Source organism: Furipterus horrens, unplaced genomic scaffold (assembly GCF_987537825.1).
Source record: "Furipterus horrens unplaced genomic scaffold, mFurHor1.1.pri manual_scaffold_4, whole genome shotgun sequence".
In the NCBI taxonomy this organism is placed as follows: Eukaryota; Metazoa; Chordata; class Mammalia; order Chiroptera; family Furipteridae; genus Furipterus; species Furipterus horrens.
In genome coordinates, this window is record NW_028327174.1 from 202,175,980 (window position 1) to 202,191,595 (window position 15,616).

Consider the following 15,616-nt stretch of genomic DNA (forward strand, 5'->3'; position numbering starts at 1 on the left):
CACCACCACCAGCCACCTTACCCTAAATACCTTGTATAGGGCGCTATGAACACCAGAATACAGATCTTCTCAAGGGCGCGTGGAATTCACCAGCACAGACCGCATGCTGGGCCATAACAAAGCATCAGTACAAGTGAAAGGACTGAAATCACAGAGCGTGCATTCTTTGACCACAATAGAATTAAGTTAGAAATAGTAACAAAAACAAATCTGAAAAATCCCCAAATACTAGCATTTGGAATTTAAGCAATCCATACACTTCTGGATAATACATAGATCAAAAAGAAACCACGAGGGAGATTAGAAAAGACTTTGAACTGAATGATAAAACACAAGACAGTAAAATCCGGGGAGAAGTGTCTGGAGGGAGCTGTGCCGTGTTAATTGCGGGCATCGGGAAAGGATGGTTTCAACCCTGCCCGCAGCCACCTCACCCTACAGTGCTCCGGAAGAAAACGCAGTAGCAGTCTCCTCGGACACAGTCGGCGCTGGGGCCACGCTGGGACCAGCCACACGCACTCTGCTGGGGCCGGGGCCCCGGCCGGACAGGGCCCAACTGGGTCCTCAGTTCCTCCCTGACTTTGTCCCTGCGCCCTATCTGTGGGCCCGGGAAAGTACATGCGTTCAGCAGGCACTGGATGACTAGCATTAATATTTTAATGGTTGCTTCTGGTTAGAAAATTCATGCTCATTGCAAAAAAGAAAAAAGAAAAAGTCAGAACCGTATACTAGATCACTCCACAGAAATGACCGGTTTGGTGCACGGCCGTCCTTCGGGCTTTTCCTGAGCACAGACCAGCATATCTTCTGAACAATGAGCTCACCCCCTGAACGCTGTTGAGTGACTCACTCCCCGCCCCACACCGCTCACTTAACACCACTTCTGGGCAGGAAGTCACGTGACAGGTGTCTTTGCGACAGCTGCCCCGCACGCTCCAGTGTGGGTTTCTTGTGCCTTGTCCAGCGAAGGAACAGAGTTCGGGGTTGCCTCTATTTCCCATCATGCACTCCTCACGTCGCTGTTGCATAAATGAGTGTTTCAATAAAATAAAAGCCTAGGAGCCAGACCGCTGGACAAAAAGGTTTGCACAGTTGGCATCTTAATAGTGGCCTCTCTTTCAAAGGAGTTGTGCTGGGTTATACATACTCCCATCAATGGCAGACGGGGACCTGGAATAAGGCTCCCTGGGGCAGATGCCGGGTTGTGCCTGTCTGGAGACCTTTCCCAGGCCTGAGAAGCATGGAACGCAGAGAGGAGGACCCCGCTGGGGCTGGGTCGCGGGGGCGGCGCTCCCCGGAGCTCCGGACACAGACGGCCTCTGCGGAGGCCTCTCCAGACAGCGCCATGGTCGCTGCTGTCACGCGTGTCCCGTAAATCGGTTTCCTGAAAGCTCGTATGTCTTGTGTTCATTGAGAACCCTTTGGAGAAATGGGGCCTTTCTGAACTGGTCTCCAAATGCTCAACTATCGAAAAGGGCCCCCCGATGGCTCTTTGGCTACCATCCCAAGACCCTGATGAGTGTTTCTGTTTTCATTTTTAGAAAAATCTAGCCTGTTCATTTCCTTTCTTCATGATCGGTGTGCTGAAAACAATTTAACTTAAAAAATGCTTTTCTTTGTATGACTGTCTAACCCCTCCCTATTCTGTACACCTGCGACTAATACAAATTCATGTTGACTGTAAACCGTACTTGAGATATGAAATGTCGGAGGCGTCTTTCTTGAATGAGGGTGCCTGCGTAAACAAAGCAGGACACGGTGACAGTCACTTGCGTGGAGCTGGCACTGCAGCGAGGTATCGCTGGTGCCCGGCTCAGACCCTCCCCGCACCGTGAGGACGCTGCTCCCGCGTGCCTCTGTCAGGTGCAGCGCGGGACCCTAAGCCCACGTGGGTGCAGCTGGAGCAGACCGCCGCTCGGTCCTAACAAAGAAGCCCCCCTTCTCCAGAGTTGGGAGTTCAGTCTCTGGAGCCACTTAAGGGGGGAACCAGAAGGAGAAGAAATGGTCGGAATAATGGTCTAAAAAACATGGATGTCAGCAAAAGCATGTTTAACCCTGAGTGGCCAGACTAATCAAAGCAGAACACACGAATATTACTACCACTCGTCCTGGTCCACGCTCAGCAGCGTAACTGCTCAGGTCTCTGTCTTCATGTCGTGGGTAGGATTTTGGTCATCAATTCCCAGCCTGTAGGAGACCCAGGTGGAAGGCATCCTTATTCAAAGCCTGATCCTTCTGGGGTGCTGTATACATATTTGTGTGTGTGTGCATATACATTGGTATGGTGTGTATGTATAACTTCGGGTATGGATATTTATATATCTGGGGGTACAGGTCTCATGATTTCTTCGTAAATGAAGTAAAGGCAATTTAGGCCAATGAAACATTTGGGGGGCAGTGCCCTGAACCCCCCTGGCCACGCGGTGTATCTGCCACAGCCCCTGCCTCCTTCCCAGCCCCTCACCCTCCTGAAGATGGGCTGGCCGCCAGGACTGCCTGGGACCCTGCCAGGAAAGTCCTAGAGAACTGATTTCAATATTTTCTCTCCTCCTGGTAAAATATTTATTGACACCGTGCCGAGCGAGAAGGCTTCCTCTGGTTCAGACACCGTCCGCCTGTAAACACACTGACCCAGGCTGGCAGGCCGAGCGGGCCGGGAAGTAAACAAACAGCAGCCCCGTATTACACAGGGGCTGCGGCTGGAGGAGGCTGGGGCGGCTGGCAGCACCTCGGGGACAGAGCGCAGAGGCTGTGCCGCCAGGATATGAGAACGGACGACAAGCAATTGCTCCGGCTCTTTGGGCCGCACACATTTTCATTGGTTAACGATGGCATTATCCTCAGGGAGGAGAAAATGTTTTCCCTGCAAAGATGGACTCACTGAGAATTGTTCAGAGCAGAGGGCAAGAAAGAGAAGCGACACTGGTCTGCTCCTCGCCACCCCCATCGAATGGGACAGCCTGGCGGGGCAGGCGGTGGGGGCCGGCACTCACCATTGACGAGGCCGTATTTCTGGGCCAGGAGGGCGGCCTGCAGGCTTTTCCCACTGCCCACGGGCCCGCAGAGCAGCACCCTCGGCGTGAAGGGGGCGTTGGATCGGTGGCTGGTGTGCACGTACGTCAGAGCTGGAAGAGAGGACGTGAGGAGAGTAAATGGGGGTACTGGAGGGAGGGGGGCCGCCCCGGCGCTGAGCCTGGGCCCCTTCCTCAGCAGGGCCGCCCCTCGCCTTTATGGCTCCACGGAGACCCTCCTGTGCCGGCAGAGCACGGCGAAGCTGCGGGAGGGGGTCAGGCTTCGGGCCTGGCACCCAGGCGGGAGGGGACAATGAGCTTCCCTCCTGGCTGCAGGGGAGCTGGCTGTGTCGTTGGGGGCTGGTCCCAGGACACAAGGTACGCGCTGTGGGGCTGGGATGTTCCCCAACTGAGTCCCGGCTGAGCCTCCAACCTGAGCCAGGACCAGGCTGGTCCCCCAGTGGCAGAGATGGGCTTTGATAACCGCAACCGGCCACGCAGGGGCCCAGCACGCGGGGACTTCTAAAGGACACGGGAACTGGCGGGGAATAATTTGCAGCCACCTTCCGGTGACACCAACTTTGTTGTGCGTCTCCAAAGAGGCAGCCATCAGACAGGTCCCGGGAGAGGGCGGCGCAGCCACGCGGCCTGGCCTGTGCGGGGCACTGGCGTTTGATGAACAAAGAAGTGGGGACACGGGGACACGGGGCGCATCTCCGACACTGAGGCGATCGCACAGAGGACCCGGGATGCCAACAGCTACTGAACATCAAACCGGCCCCCTCCCCCCCGAGCATGGAGCGTGAGGGAGTCCTGAGAGCGGGCGCGGGGGCTGGGGCAGGGCGCGCACAGGCACCTGACAGGGGCGCTGCCTTCTGGCTGAGGCCGAGGCCGGGCCGCACCCCAGCGGCCCCCATCAAAACAGGTCTCCCAGCCCAGCCTGCCTCCTGCCAGGGACCCAGAGCATCAGGCGCCCAAGGTCAGCCACGGGGGACCCCATGACACCTCCCCACCTTCAGGAACCCGGCCGCCCCGAGCCACTGACACGTGGGGCCGGGCTGGCCAACCGCACACTGTTCACGTTTGGGACCAGCTGCTTCCTGGCTGAGTCCTGTGCTGTAGGGTTTGAGCAGCCTCTGGCCCCCCCTCCAGGTGCCAGCAGCACCTCCCAGGCTGTGACAACCACAAGTGTCTCCAGACACTGCCCAGCGTCCCCCGCTGGGGGGAGGGGGACAGAACTCACAATGAGGAGAGCGTGGTCATCGTGCACATTTTGGCCTCTCAAAGCTTCATGGGGTGTTTTTTAATTGGCGGGCTCAGTAGAGAGAGCACTGTTCCCCTCGCTTTTGGACTGAAAGGTGCAGGCAGGTTAGTCACCTGGGCCAGGCTGTGACCATCCTTGTCACCAGTGTCGCCAGCGTGTGGTAACTGCTGAGCTGACCACGGCAGGCACGCGCTGGCCCACTCGGTCCGCAGTCCCAGGAGGGCCAAGTTATTCTTGTCCCCACGTACAGAGGGCTGGGGAGGTCTCTCAGCCCCAGGGCCGCGGGTGACCTCCACCGGTGGGAACGGCCCAGAGGACGCGGCCCAAGCAGCAGGACCGAGGAGAACCCATACCAGGCAAAACGGCCTGCTTACCAACGGCGCTTAATTTACAGGAAATAACGACGTTAATTAGAAGTAATGATCCCCCAGACAGTCTCAACATCTAATTACTCTTTTTAAAAAATATGTGGTTGCTCGATGCACTGCAGAGAGATTAAAAAAACAAAACAAAACAGAGAATTTTGCATTCTAATTTTCTATTTCTCTCTCTGCATTATTAATTAATAATAATTAATATATTCAGACACTCATATTTTTACTCATAATTCCAGGCATGAACTCTTTATGAGCGATCACATGAACTTTTAAATTTAATTAAATAATCTGGAAGCAATTAATGTGTGAATTCAGCATCGGAGCACACAGCGCTGTGTCTGCTGCTAAAGGCCCTCCCGAGATGCAAAACCCCGGGGAGAAGCGAAGTCGCCCACCAGCCCGGCCTCCCTGGGAGCTGCGGCAGCTCCTAGACTTGGCGTCGGGGGCTCGCCCTGGAAGGCCAGGCTGTGCGGGTCCCAGGCTCTCAGCGAAGAGAAGCCACTCGCCCAGGCCCGCGGGCGGGAGGGCCCCCCCAGGGTGCTCAGAACCACCGCCCACCAAACAAAGCTTCCCTGGGAGGGATCTGAGAGAACAGACAGAAAGGCCTGTGTAAACTGCCAAGTGTCTTAAATACCAGGGGCCATTTTTTTGTGCCATTCACCTGTCCCAGCACAGAAGGGACACTGGCCTAGGAGGCAACAAGCTTGGCCCGACTTTAAAAAGCCCTGACCCGGCGGCTTTGGGGAGGGTCACCCTAACCTTGCGTGGCCTGTGGCCGGGGCCGAGTTGTGACGAGTCACCCAGGCCAGTGCGGAGGCAGCACCTGGGCTCCCGTGTTAGGGTCGGCAAAACCGAGGCTCTGCGGGTTTAAGAGAATTGCCCAAGACAGTACGGTGGACGCAGGGTGGGGAGGTGAACGCAGGTCACAGTGCGGGGGGACAGCTGAGCCCCACAAGTCTGGGGGCTCAACTGTCCTCCCCACGCACACCGGCCCCTACAGCCGGCTTTTAAACGGACTCATGACACCCGAGCTGCACTGTGGCTTTTTGGTCTTCGGGGCGGTGGTGGGGGCTGGTGGCTGTGTTTTTAGTTCTCATAGAGTCTTCCTTCCCCCTCACCCCCAAACGTGCTGCCCGTCCCTCCCACCGCCACATCCCTCGCCACTCCTCGCCCCGCCCTTCGCATCAGACCTGCTGGCCGCGCAGAATATACGAGGTTAGCCCTGGGTCTCCAAGTGGGGTGCCCCAGGGACTCCACCCCTCGGGGACTCCCGGGGTCCCAGGCATGTCCTGGACACCGGGCGCCCCCAGATTAAGTGACCGTGGGGCGAGGAGGGTCACGGCGTACCCACTGCCCGCCCACGCTCACCCTGGTGGAAGACATCCACGCACGGCTGGTCAGCATTGATGACCTTCACGATCTTGGGGTACGAGGGCAGGACCCTGACGATGTTCCTGTGGTGCTTCAGCAGCTTCTGCGCCGTCTCCAGCTCCGAGATGCCCTCTGGCACCACGAGGCGGTTCTGGACCTTCGGCTCAGGGGGCCAGTCGAAGGTGGTGTGATAAATCTCTGCAGGACAGGAGGACGCGCCGCTGAGGACACTACCGTGGAGTGAGGCTGGGGCAGTGTGGTGGGGACAGGGGTGGGGGGATGGGAGCACCTACCTCCAGTTTGAGGATCGACTCTCTTCCCCAAATTCCTCTCAATCAGGACCGTGTCTGGGGCGCTCAGCACAACTGGGTGGGGGAGGAAAGAGGGAGACAAGGCCGTTGGGCAGCGGGTCCCGGACATTCGAGTCGTGTGAACCAATCACTTGTCTCACAGGTCTGTCGTGGTGAAATGACTTTAAAACCACCACCACCTCCCACCCCCGAGAGGCCCCCTCAGCACCAAACACAACGGACGCGATCTCAGGGCCAAGGACAGCGCACACGTGACCCCTCGGGCAGCTAACACGCTTCTCTGTCATAGGCCCCGGCCAGGCAGCTGCGCCTGTCGGAGCGCCATCCCGGTGCGCCAGGGCTGCGGGCTCCGTCCCCGGTCAGGGCGCGTGCCAGGGTCAGCCAACGAAGCTTCCATAAGCGGAGCAGCTACAGATCGATGTTTCTCTCTCCTCCCTCTCTCTCTAAAATCCATCAATAATTTTTTTAAATAGCACCATGAGGAACATCTTTGTGCATAACATTTCTGCCACATTTTAGATTATTTCCTAAAGAGAGTTTCTCGGGTGTGGGATTCCTGGAACAAGGAACCACCAAGGTCAAAACAAAACCCCACCTTTTAAAGAGTGAGCCCCAGATGCATTTGGTTCTCTCAAAAATTCGACAGTGCTGTCCCCCTTCCCTCCTTGGGTGGTGCCTGGGCTGCGGGTGGGCTCGGGGGCGACCCCTGGGGGTGCGGGTACGGTAGCTCTGGTGGGGGGCCTCCAGGGGCTACTCACTGACGTGTCTGGGGGCGATCCCGCGCGTCTGGATCATCAGCGCCTGCTCCCGAGTTTCAGGGATGCCGTCCAGAATCCAGCCCTAGGCAGAGGGTTTGGAAAGGCACACACGTATTTAACTTTTCAAGGTTTTTTTTTAAAAAATTAACAAAGGAACAGGATGGCTTCATAGAAAGGCCGGCACTTGTAAGGGAGCAGAAGATGAACGTTTCTGACGGCGGCGGCGGCCCGCCTGGCTGCTCCCCTCCCAGCCTCCCCCTTCTGGACTTTGTTGTGGTTACGATCCTATCAGGCACATCTTGTGTCCTGATGCCCCCGTCACGCGTCATAGGTGCCACGGCGTGTGTTCACGTCAGCACGCTTCTTGGTGGCCGCCTTCTGAGCGGCCACGCAGCGTCCCGCCAGGTGAGCGGCCGCGGCCACTTAACCGCGCCCCACGGGCAGCATTGCAGCCACTAACAATCACACGCACGTCGTGCCGTGACGAACACCCTCGTGCGCATACAGCCCTTCCCACGTTTTGGGTTATTTCCTCAAGACAGTCTCGCAGACAGGAAGCACCAAGGTCAAAACCACACCCCACTCTTTAAGAACAAGCCCCAAGTGCGGCACTGAGAGGCCCGAGTTCAGGTTCCTGTTCTGCAGCGGCCTTGCTACAGGGCTGAAGTCCCTCGGGCTCCAGGCCCTCTGGGTATAGCTCGGGTTCGGAAGGTTCCTTTGTATTAACTCCGAGTCCAGTTGTAAAAGGAAGACACGGTCACTGTACACCGCGCGGAAAACACTGAAAAGCTGAGATAAGGACCCACGTCTCTGACAGCGCCAGGGGCCCCACCCCGCCACTGCGGACCTTTGGTGCGTCTCCTCCCAGGCTCACGCGTGATGCCCCCTTGGCCGGGGCGGGGGGTCACCCTGGACAAGCCGTTTGTGGTCTGGTTTTTGTTTTGGGTGAAGCACAGCCTCCCAGGAGCGCTTCTGCACTGCACGATGCTCCGCCCGGGCGTCTCCCAGCTGCTTGGCATCGCGCGGCGGCAGCTGCCCCTGGTAACGAAGCCACACGGCCGCTCACGTAGTTTCACTCCCGTTTTTCGCAGTGGCCTATGAAACACGCAGGACGCACGTCCTGATGCCCATGGAAGCACCCCCAGTCGCTGAGAAACCGCCTGGCCTGCTGCGGGCCCTTGGCCCGTCCCCGGCCCCTGTGCCAACAGCGGGCAGCACCGGGTGGGGGGGGCGGTCTGCCCGGCAACTAGAGCCCAGCGCTGCCGCTTCCATCTGCATGTCTTTGATCACTAATGAGGTTCAGCCTTTTTTTCCATATGTTTACTGGCTATTTGAGTTTTCTCTTTTCCAAAAATGCTTATTTGTGCTAGCGCTCCATGCTCCCCTTGGGGTTTTATCCTTTTATTTATTTACGAGAGCTCTTTACATATTAAAAACATTAACCCATCCTGGCAAACCCTGCCCGGACCCTTTGAGGCAAACGACGCTGCCGGCGTCTTCCACAGCTTGTGTCTGGCTGTTTTTTAACACGCGTGTTTTTGGCCAAATCAATCAGCATTCTTCGCTTCAGATGCCAGTGTGCGGACGTGGAAACAAGCCTTTCGCACCACAAAAGCCGATAAATATTCACTTGCCTTTAAATCGTGTTCTCTTGCGGTTCTCGCCCTTACATTTAAATATTTAAAGGAGCCACGTTTCATTGTGGAAGTGACGTGAGTGAGGCTGCGGCCCGACTTGTCTCCCCGTCCCCGTCCCCGTCCCCACCGCCCCCTCCCCCCTTCGCAGTCTGCATGCAGCCACGATGCCGGCTCTGGCCTCTCGCTGCCCCTGGACACTTCTGCCCCGGTCAGCTCACCGAAACTGCTGCCGTTTTGTGCTTTATTGTTGTATCTAGCAGGACACACGCCCCCTCCTTTGTCTTTTTCAAAACAAAAAATGTTTTTCCAGGTGAGCTGCAAAAACACCCTGTCAGGTTCCAAAGCAGAAATTCTACTAGGACTTTGTATTCACGTTACATGTATAGATTAATGTAGGAAGAACTGACTTTTTTGCAATATCGAGTCAATACGTTATCTTGCCATTTGCTGGAGTTGTATTTTAGGTCCCTCAGCAATGTTCATGTGAAACAGTTTCTAAAGTCTTTCCAAGTCCCATGAGTCAAGTTACACACACACACACACACACACACACACAATTTAATGCTTTCAACTTGACATCCAGAAAAATTGGGTAAAGGGAGCTTTGGAAGAATGAAGTAAAACCACAAATAGCTTCAGGTCTCCATTCTGCATGGGGGGGGGGGTCAGGTGGAGGTTCTGACGCTGGCTCTCAGAAGAGGACCCGCCCCTCGCCACAGATCCCTCCCTGCCCGTCATCACCAGACCCTGGTGGGCTGGAGGTCAGAGGATGGACTGCCGGGGTTAGCTCAGGCTCAGGGTCGCCTGATTTAGAGCACCATGCGCACAGGGGCAAGAAATGCCTCTCCTAAACAGCAAACAAAAAAGAGCCTACATTTCTTCAATATTAAAATATTTAGGTTCCAACAGCCTCAAGTGACTTTTTTATTTTTTAAAGCTAAACAAATTTACAGAGTCAAGAGTGTTGGAAAAATCAGGCATGCTTTCATTAATTTCTTAAATTATGCAGGAAAACACACCGTCGCGGGACCCCTGGTTTCTCAACTAACGAAGCAAAAATGCAAAAAAAATTCCTGAACAGCCTTTTGCTCCCGCAAGTCCTTGTTATCGCCAGCCCGGCGCTGGGCCGCGGCTCTCGGAGACCAGCGCCGCCGCGGCAGGGGCCCAGAGACGCAGCTGAGGGCTCCGCGCACAGCTCGCATAGCCCTGCCCCCTCGCCTGACCTCGGGCCACACTCAGACCCCCTCACTTTATCTCTATGTGGCGGGGAGAGCTTGGGAGCCCACCGACCGCTTCTTCCAGGCCCAGGGCTGGTGACTGTGTTTCGAGTCCCCTTTTGAAGCCGGAAGGTGGGAACCCCGTCCTCGCTCGGCAGGGGCCTCTGCATTTAATGCCGCACCGCGGGGCTACCATTAGCATCTCGCCCATGAATTTGCAGCTGTTTCGGTATGTGGTCCAAAGCTTTCAGAGCTGTTCAGGGGAGCATCTCGCACCGACTGCTCACTGGAGAAAGCGGGCTTCCAATTACCCAAGAAAAGTCCAGCAAAATGAGGAACAGCTCCTTAATTAGCCCGGCCTCGCTGGTGCGCGCGCCGGCGTGGGTCTGCGGCTCCACCGCGCAGACGGAGGGGGCTCTGCAGGCTGCCTGTGCAGACCCAGAGGGATGGCACCACCCCAGGGGCTAAGCAAGGAGGCTCCTGCGGGACCCAGGAGGGCAGCCCCACGCTCTTGGGACAGGCAGCCATGGCGACCCTTCCGGGTACCAGCTCAAGTGGTCCCCCTGGAAAGCAGGGGCACAGAGGCCAAGGGCTCTGCCTCAGGGGTGTTGGTTCTGGGGCGTCCTCAGGATGGGGGCCCCAGAGCGCCTGCTTTACAGAGGGTCTGTGCAGCCGCCCCTACTTTCAAGGGGAAGCAGCCATTTGGGCTGAGAGCAAGCGCATGCGGCCAAGTCTGGCAAAGCAGGAGGTCATGAATCAGTAAGGAGCGCGGCCGCCGCCAGGATGGCCCTCGGTCGGTCCGCGGTGGGGTCCGTGGGTCTGCCTCCCAGGAGCGGCTGGAAGCGGGGTACCAGTCAGTCCCTAATTGGAATACATTATCCATCTTGCTGACACTTCCGTGAAAGGTCTACTCCGCTCTGGAGCTGCAGCTTTGTTCAGAGCAGGTTAATTGATATTCTGACGCCTGCACTCACCATACCCCTGTGGCTCGGTTCTGTTTTATCACACATCAAAGGGGCCGTCTGCTCAGGGCACCCCGTGCTCCGGCGCGGAGCTGGAGGTCTGCACAGCTGCGAGGGGTACGGTATCACAGGAGGGACAAGCACCGAGCAGATGTCACAGATGAGAAGAAAGGAAAGCGAAGCAGCCGGCCAGCCGGGGGGACCTGGCGAGGCCCAGCAGCGTGCGGCCTGCCGCGGTGCGGGCGCACAGCGCTCTGTGAACACTGCCCTCCCCTGCCCCCCGACTGGTATTAAAGCACAATTAGTAATTTCACGTGGCAAGACTCTTGCCCTCTGGGCCCTCTGCCTTTTTGATGCTCGCCCCTCGTCCCCTCCCCTCTCCTCCAAAGACCAGAGCGGGGGCGCTCCCCTGGGTGTTCCCGTAGGACGCCCCATCCAGCTCCCAGCTCCGAATGCGGCCGAAAGCTGGCTCCTCGCAGCCCCGAAGAGGCATCTGCAGCTGAAGGTTTGGATGCAGTAAACCAGACGCGCGCAGCCTGAAGCCGGGCCCGGGAAGCGGCCCAGCACACACGAGGGACCAGGGAGACACATTAACAGCCAGGGAAGGGATGCATCTTACAAGGTCTGGTCGGTGTAGTGACAGGTCCTAGAGGCCCCAGTGACGACGAGGTCGGGCCCCAGCATCCATGGGCACTGGTCCCAGGACCCCGTGGACACCAGCGCCCACAGATGCTCAAGTCCCTTACGGAAAACGGCGCAGATCAACGCTCATAGTCAGGCCTCTGCATCCACGGATTCCCGAGCGTGGATTGAAAATACTGTTTTCCACCCACAGCTGACTGAATCCACGGATGCAAAACCCAGGGATAAGGTCGGCCGGCTGTGTGTTTACTGAAAAGAAAATCCAGGTAGGAGTGGACCCGTGCAGCTGAAGCTCTGCAGTTCAAGGGTCAACTGTGTTTTGATGAAAAGCAACGTTTTTATTTCAAAGTTTGACCTCCACAGCACGCGGCACCTGCTGGCACCTGACCGCACTGAGTGCCTGAGGGTCTCGGGACGGCCCCTCCCCTGCGCCGCCCCCAAGGCAGCCCTGGGCTCGCTGGGCCTTTTCCCTGCACAGCCCAGCGTTGCACGTGCTCAGACGAGGCCGAGATGTGCGGAAGGATTTGCGTGAATCACAAACCCTTGCCCTCCAGCGACATGGGCGACGCTTCTAGGCAAACACCCAGCTCTAGGCGCGTCTGTGTCCCCAGGACTGCAGGCCAAAGCCAGGGCCCCCAGTTTCCTGAAGCACAGGTGTGAGTGTTCAGGAGGCTCGTCACTAGTCCCCACACAGCTGGAGTATCTTAGAGTCAATTTCACATCAGAGGTGTGTGGGGGCCCCAGGAGCCTCTCTGCGGAGGAGGACACAGCTGGAGGACGACGCTGTCTGTCCCGAGAGGGGCCGGGGCCGCCCCAGTGCCGAGCCTGGGGTCACACGGAGTTGACCTGCTGCAGAGATCACCCCTCTAGGGCTTCACACTTAGCGCTCAGGGCCGGACGTGGAGGGCCGCTCCAGCCGGCAGGGAGAGGCGTGGGCAGCGCACAGCTCCCAGGGCACGGCCCCACCTCTCCGACGGCTCAGAGACAAGACCCATGGGGCGCCACGTTACTGTGACGGTGAGAAGCGGGGCCTTTGCAAGCTGCCTGTGCCACTGCCAGTTGTATGACTTTCAACCAGTCACCTCAGTCTGGGCCTCGGTCTGACCTGCCACGTGGGGATAATGGTGACGTCCACCCGCAGCTGTAGGGATAACTTAATGAGGGCTTTAAACAAGCGTCGTAATTATAACTCGAGAAAGGGGAACTATGTTCTTTTTCTCTGCCTACTTCCCCAAAGGAACCGCGCTGAAGCCTGCGGGCAGCTGTGAAGAATTCCGTTTGAAAGGCAGTCTCTGGGTCAGAAGGGCCACTGGCACTCTGGGACAAACCGAGGGATGCTCTCTAAAGGAAGGCGACTTGGGACACTCACCTTGGCTGAATTCGCCCAGAGGGGCCCAGCGAGCTGTTGGCCACGGGGATCCGCTGCGCTGCGCTCACGCATTGGCCACACCCAGCCGGGGCCTCCCAGGGGAAACCACAGAAACCACGCACGGGCAGGAGCCACGGGGGCGCCGGGCTGGGTCCAGCACACCGCCGACAGTGGCCACGCTGTCACCGTGGGGTGAGCGCTGCAGTAGGAAGGCCTGGGACCCACGCTCGCTCACGCCCATCCCCCCAGTCCTTGGGTCGGGCGCTCACCCACCACGGTGTGCAGTACACTGCGCCTTGGCATCGGAGCGGTCAGAGCGTCAGGGCTCAGTTCCGGGCCTCGTCCATCCGAGAGCACCCGGGGTGGGGGGCTGCCGCTGGGTCCGGCTTACCCAGCTCTTCCCACAGCTGGCCATCCCAGTCGGGGAAGGCACCCACCTCGTCTGTGAAACGCGGGGGCTAGGCCAGGCGGCTCCTCAGGGCAACCACACGGCCTGCAGTCAACGCAGGCCCCGTGAGCATGGACCGCACGCTAATCACCATGCCGGGAGAGGCCTCGGCCAGGAGGGTGGCGGCCGGCATCTGCAGGGCTGTGCGCGCCACCGCGTCACGAGGCCCTCTGGGTCACACGGCCCGATTCCCCTGCTGCGCTGCCAGCTCCCTGAGACCCCGAGAAGAAGGGGGGACGTTGGGGGGCACAGGGGGAGGTGCTGACAAGCTGCCTAAGTCTGACCAGTCACTAAAACGCCTCCTCCAGCTCAAAGTCCCCAGGACACCCGCAGGCCCAGTGCTGGCCCTGCCCCGGGGGCTCCTGGCCTCACACTCAGGGGCTGTGATGTCCCCAGTCCACAGACCCCAAACGGCCGCTCAGACCTTGGGCCTCGTTCCAAATCCACAGGCCCAGGCACAGCTCAAAACCAAGGCAGCCAGCCCGATGCCTGGCGCTGTCCCCCGTGTCCCGGGCCCTCACGCCGGTCCACCTGGGCCCCAGTGCAGGGCAGGCACCGGCCATGGCTGTGGCTGAGTCCACACCTCAGTTCTAGCCTCGGAGCCTCGCCATCCCAAAGTACCTGGCCCCCGCGTTCTGCGTCCCGTCTGTAAGGTGGGGACAGTGAGCCCGGCCTCCGAGAAAGGCCAGCGACCGGCCCCACGAGCTCACAGGCAGCGAGTGTGGACACAGCCTGCTGCCGGAAGTGGGGTCCCTCCTCTTTCCGGAAAGCAATGAGAGGCGCAAGGCAGTCGCCCCTCCACGGAGGGCAAAAGGCGGAATCCCCAAAGCAATGGCTCGGCAGCCCCAAGAAGTGGGTGATACCCTGGGGGCGCTCAGGGCCGCCCCCTCCCAAGGAGCCATTGTCCCTCCGTCCCCTCCCCCCGCGGCTGCTGCCTCACCGGGTCACTGTCCCCTCTGGCCACTGTCTCAGCGTGTCTGCCATCAGAAAGCACACACACCCCTGCACTCCCTCCCTCCCAGTCAGACAGCCTTTCCCCTCTGGCTCGGCTCCCGGGGGGGCCGGGACCACCTTCCAACCTTCCTCAAGCTGTGCTTAACTCCGCTTCCCGAGGCCAGGCCCCATTCTGCTGCGGCAGGAACAAGCCACCCGAGCAGCTCCGGAGACGGGGCTGCGTGCAGGGCCACGCTGTGTCCCAGGAAGGGCGCTCGTCAGTGTAGACACTGGTGAGTTCTACGTCTCAGTAAGCAAATAAAAGGTACGCCGATAAAACACGTTTGCCCGCGTGTTCTGACCCGTATGTTCACCCGTGATTAACAGTGTAGGTCGTCAGGTAGCTAATATATCACAGATTACAGCTAAAATCACCCCCTCTCGTCTCCACAATTCCCTCAGATCCCGTTGACGGACGGTTTTGAGCCAGAGGGGAATCCCTGGCCCCCCACTTATCAACTGTGTGGCCCTGTCCTTATCTGCAAAATGAGAGTCGTCTAGGCGCTGCCCACAGGGGACACGTTTGGGTTGGAAGGGCCGGCGCCCGGGGAGGCGCCGCGGCCCCTTGTCTCTCCGGCCCCCCAGTGCACGCTCCACAGGTCCGCGGCCGCCAGCTGCCTGAACAGCTCCTCCAGAGCCCCCCAATGCGGGTGAGGGACCCCTGCCCCCTGCTCGGCGCCCCCGCAGGGCACTCGGCACTCGGCCGGCCGCAGCCTCCGCATCAGCGCTCATGCTGCTGAGGGTCACGGGCCGGCCGGTCCCACTCCCACGGCGCTGCCCCTGCGGCCCCCCTGCCACTCAGACATCAGGCTCTGTGCTGCATTTCCAGCACCTCTCTTTCCTCCCGGCACTGAGAGGGTGCAAAAAACCCATCATGTGGTTCTGCCACCCACGGGACACCTGGGGTGCTGCTTGGCTCGCAGGCGGGGGCCACGCAAGTGAGGACCCGTGAGGGCGCTCACCAGACCCCCACCCCCCCGCCCCCAGCCAGGCCCCGCGTCCCCCGCCTCGCCGTGGTGCACGCCGGAAGTTTCCCGAGTGGGGTCCGACCTCCCCTCTGATGCTCGATCCTAATCGCATTTGTATTAGAGGAACACACAGCCCCGGGCCCCGGCAGAGCTGTTGATCAATAAAACCGCTCTCCTCGGAGGCTGCGGGTGACATCTATAAACCCGTGAGTGTCAACACAACGGCAGGAAAGCCCTGTGTTCCTCCTGTCAGCGGACGGGAGCTGGGTAATTAATGCCAGCCCAATG

At 58.9% G+C, this 15,616-nt stretch overlaps 1 protein-coding gene across 1 annotated transcript in view; it reads right to left on the reverse strand.

Annotated features, from left to right (window-relative positions):
* AK8 (adenylate kinase 8) overlaps positions 1-15,616 on the reverse strand; it is an 80,906-nt gene that overhangs the window by 48,734 nt on the left and 16,556 nt on the right. The window contains exons 6-9 of the mRNA XM_090274936.1: positions 7,093-7,174; positions 6,317-6,388; positions 6,021-6,221; positions 2,994-3,125 (exon numbers count right to left, since the gene is read on the reverse strand). Of these exons, the coding sequence (XP_090131062.1) occupies positions 2,994-3,125; positions 6,021-6,221; positions 6,317-6,388; positions 7,093-7,174 (487 nt within the window). The remainder of the gene's footprint in view (positions 1-2,993; positions 3,126-6,020; positions 6,222-6,316; positions 6,389-7,092; positions 7,175-15,616) is intronic.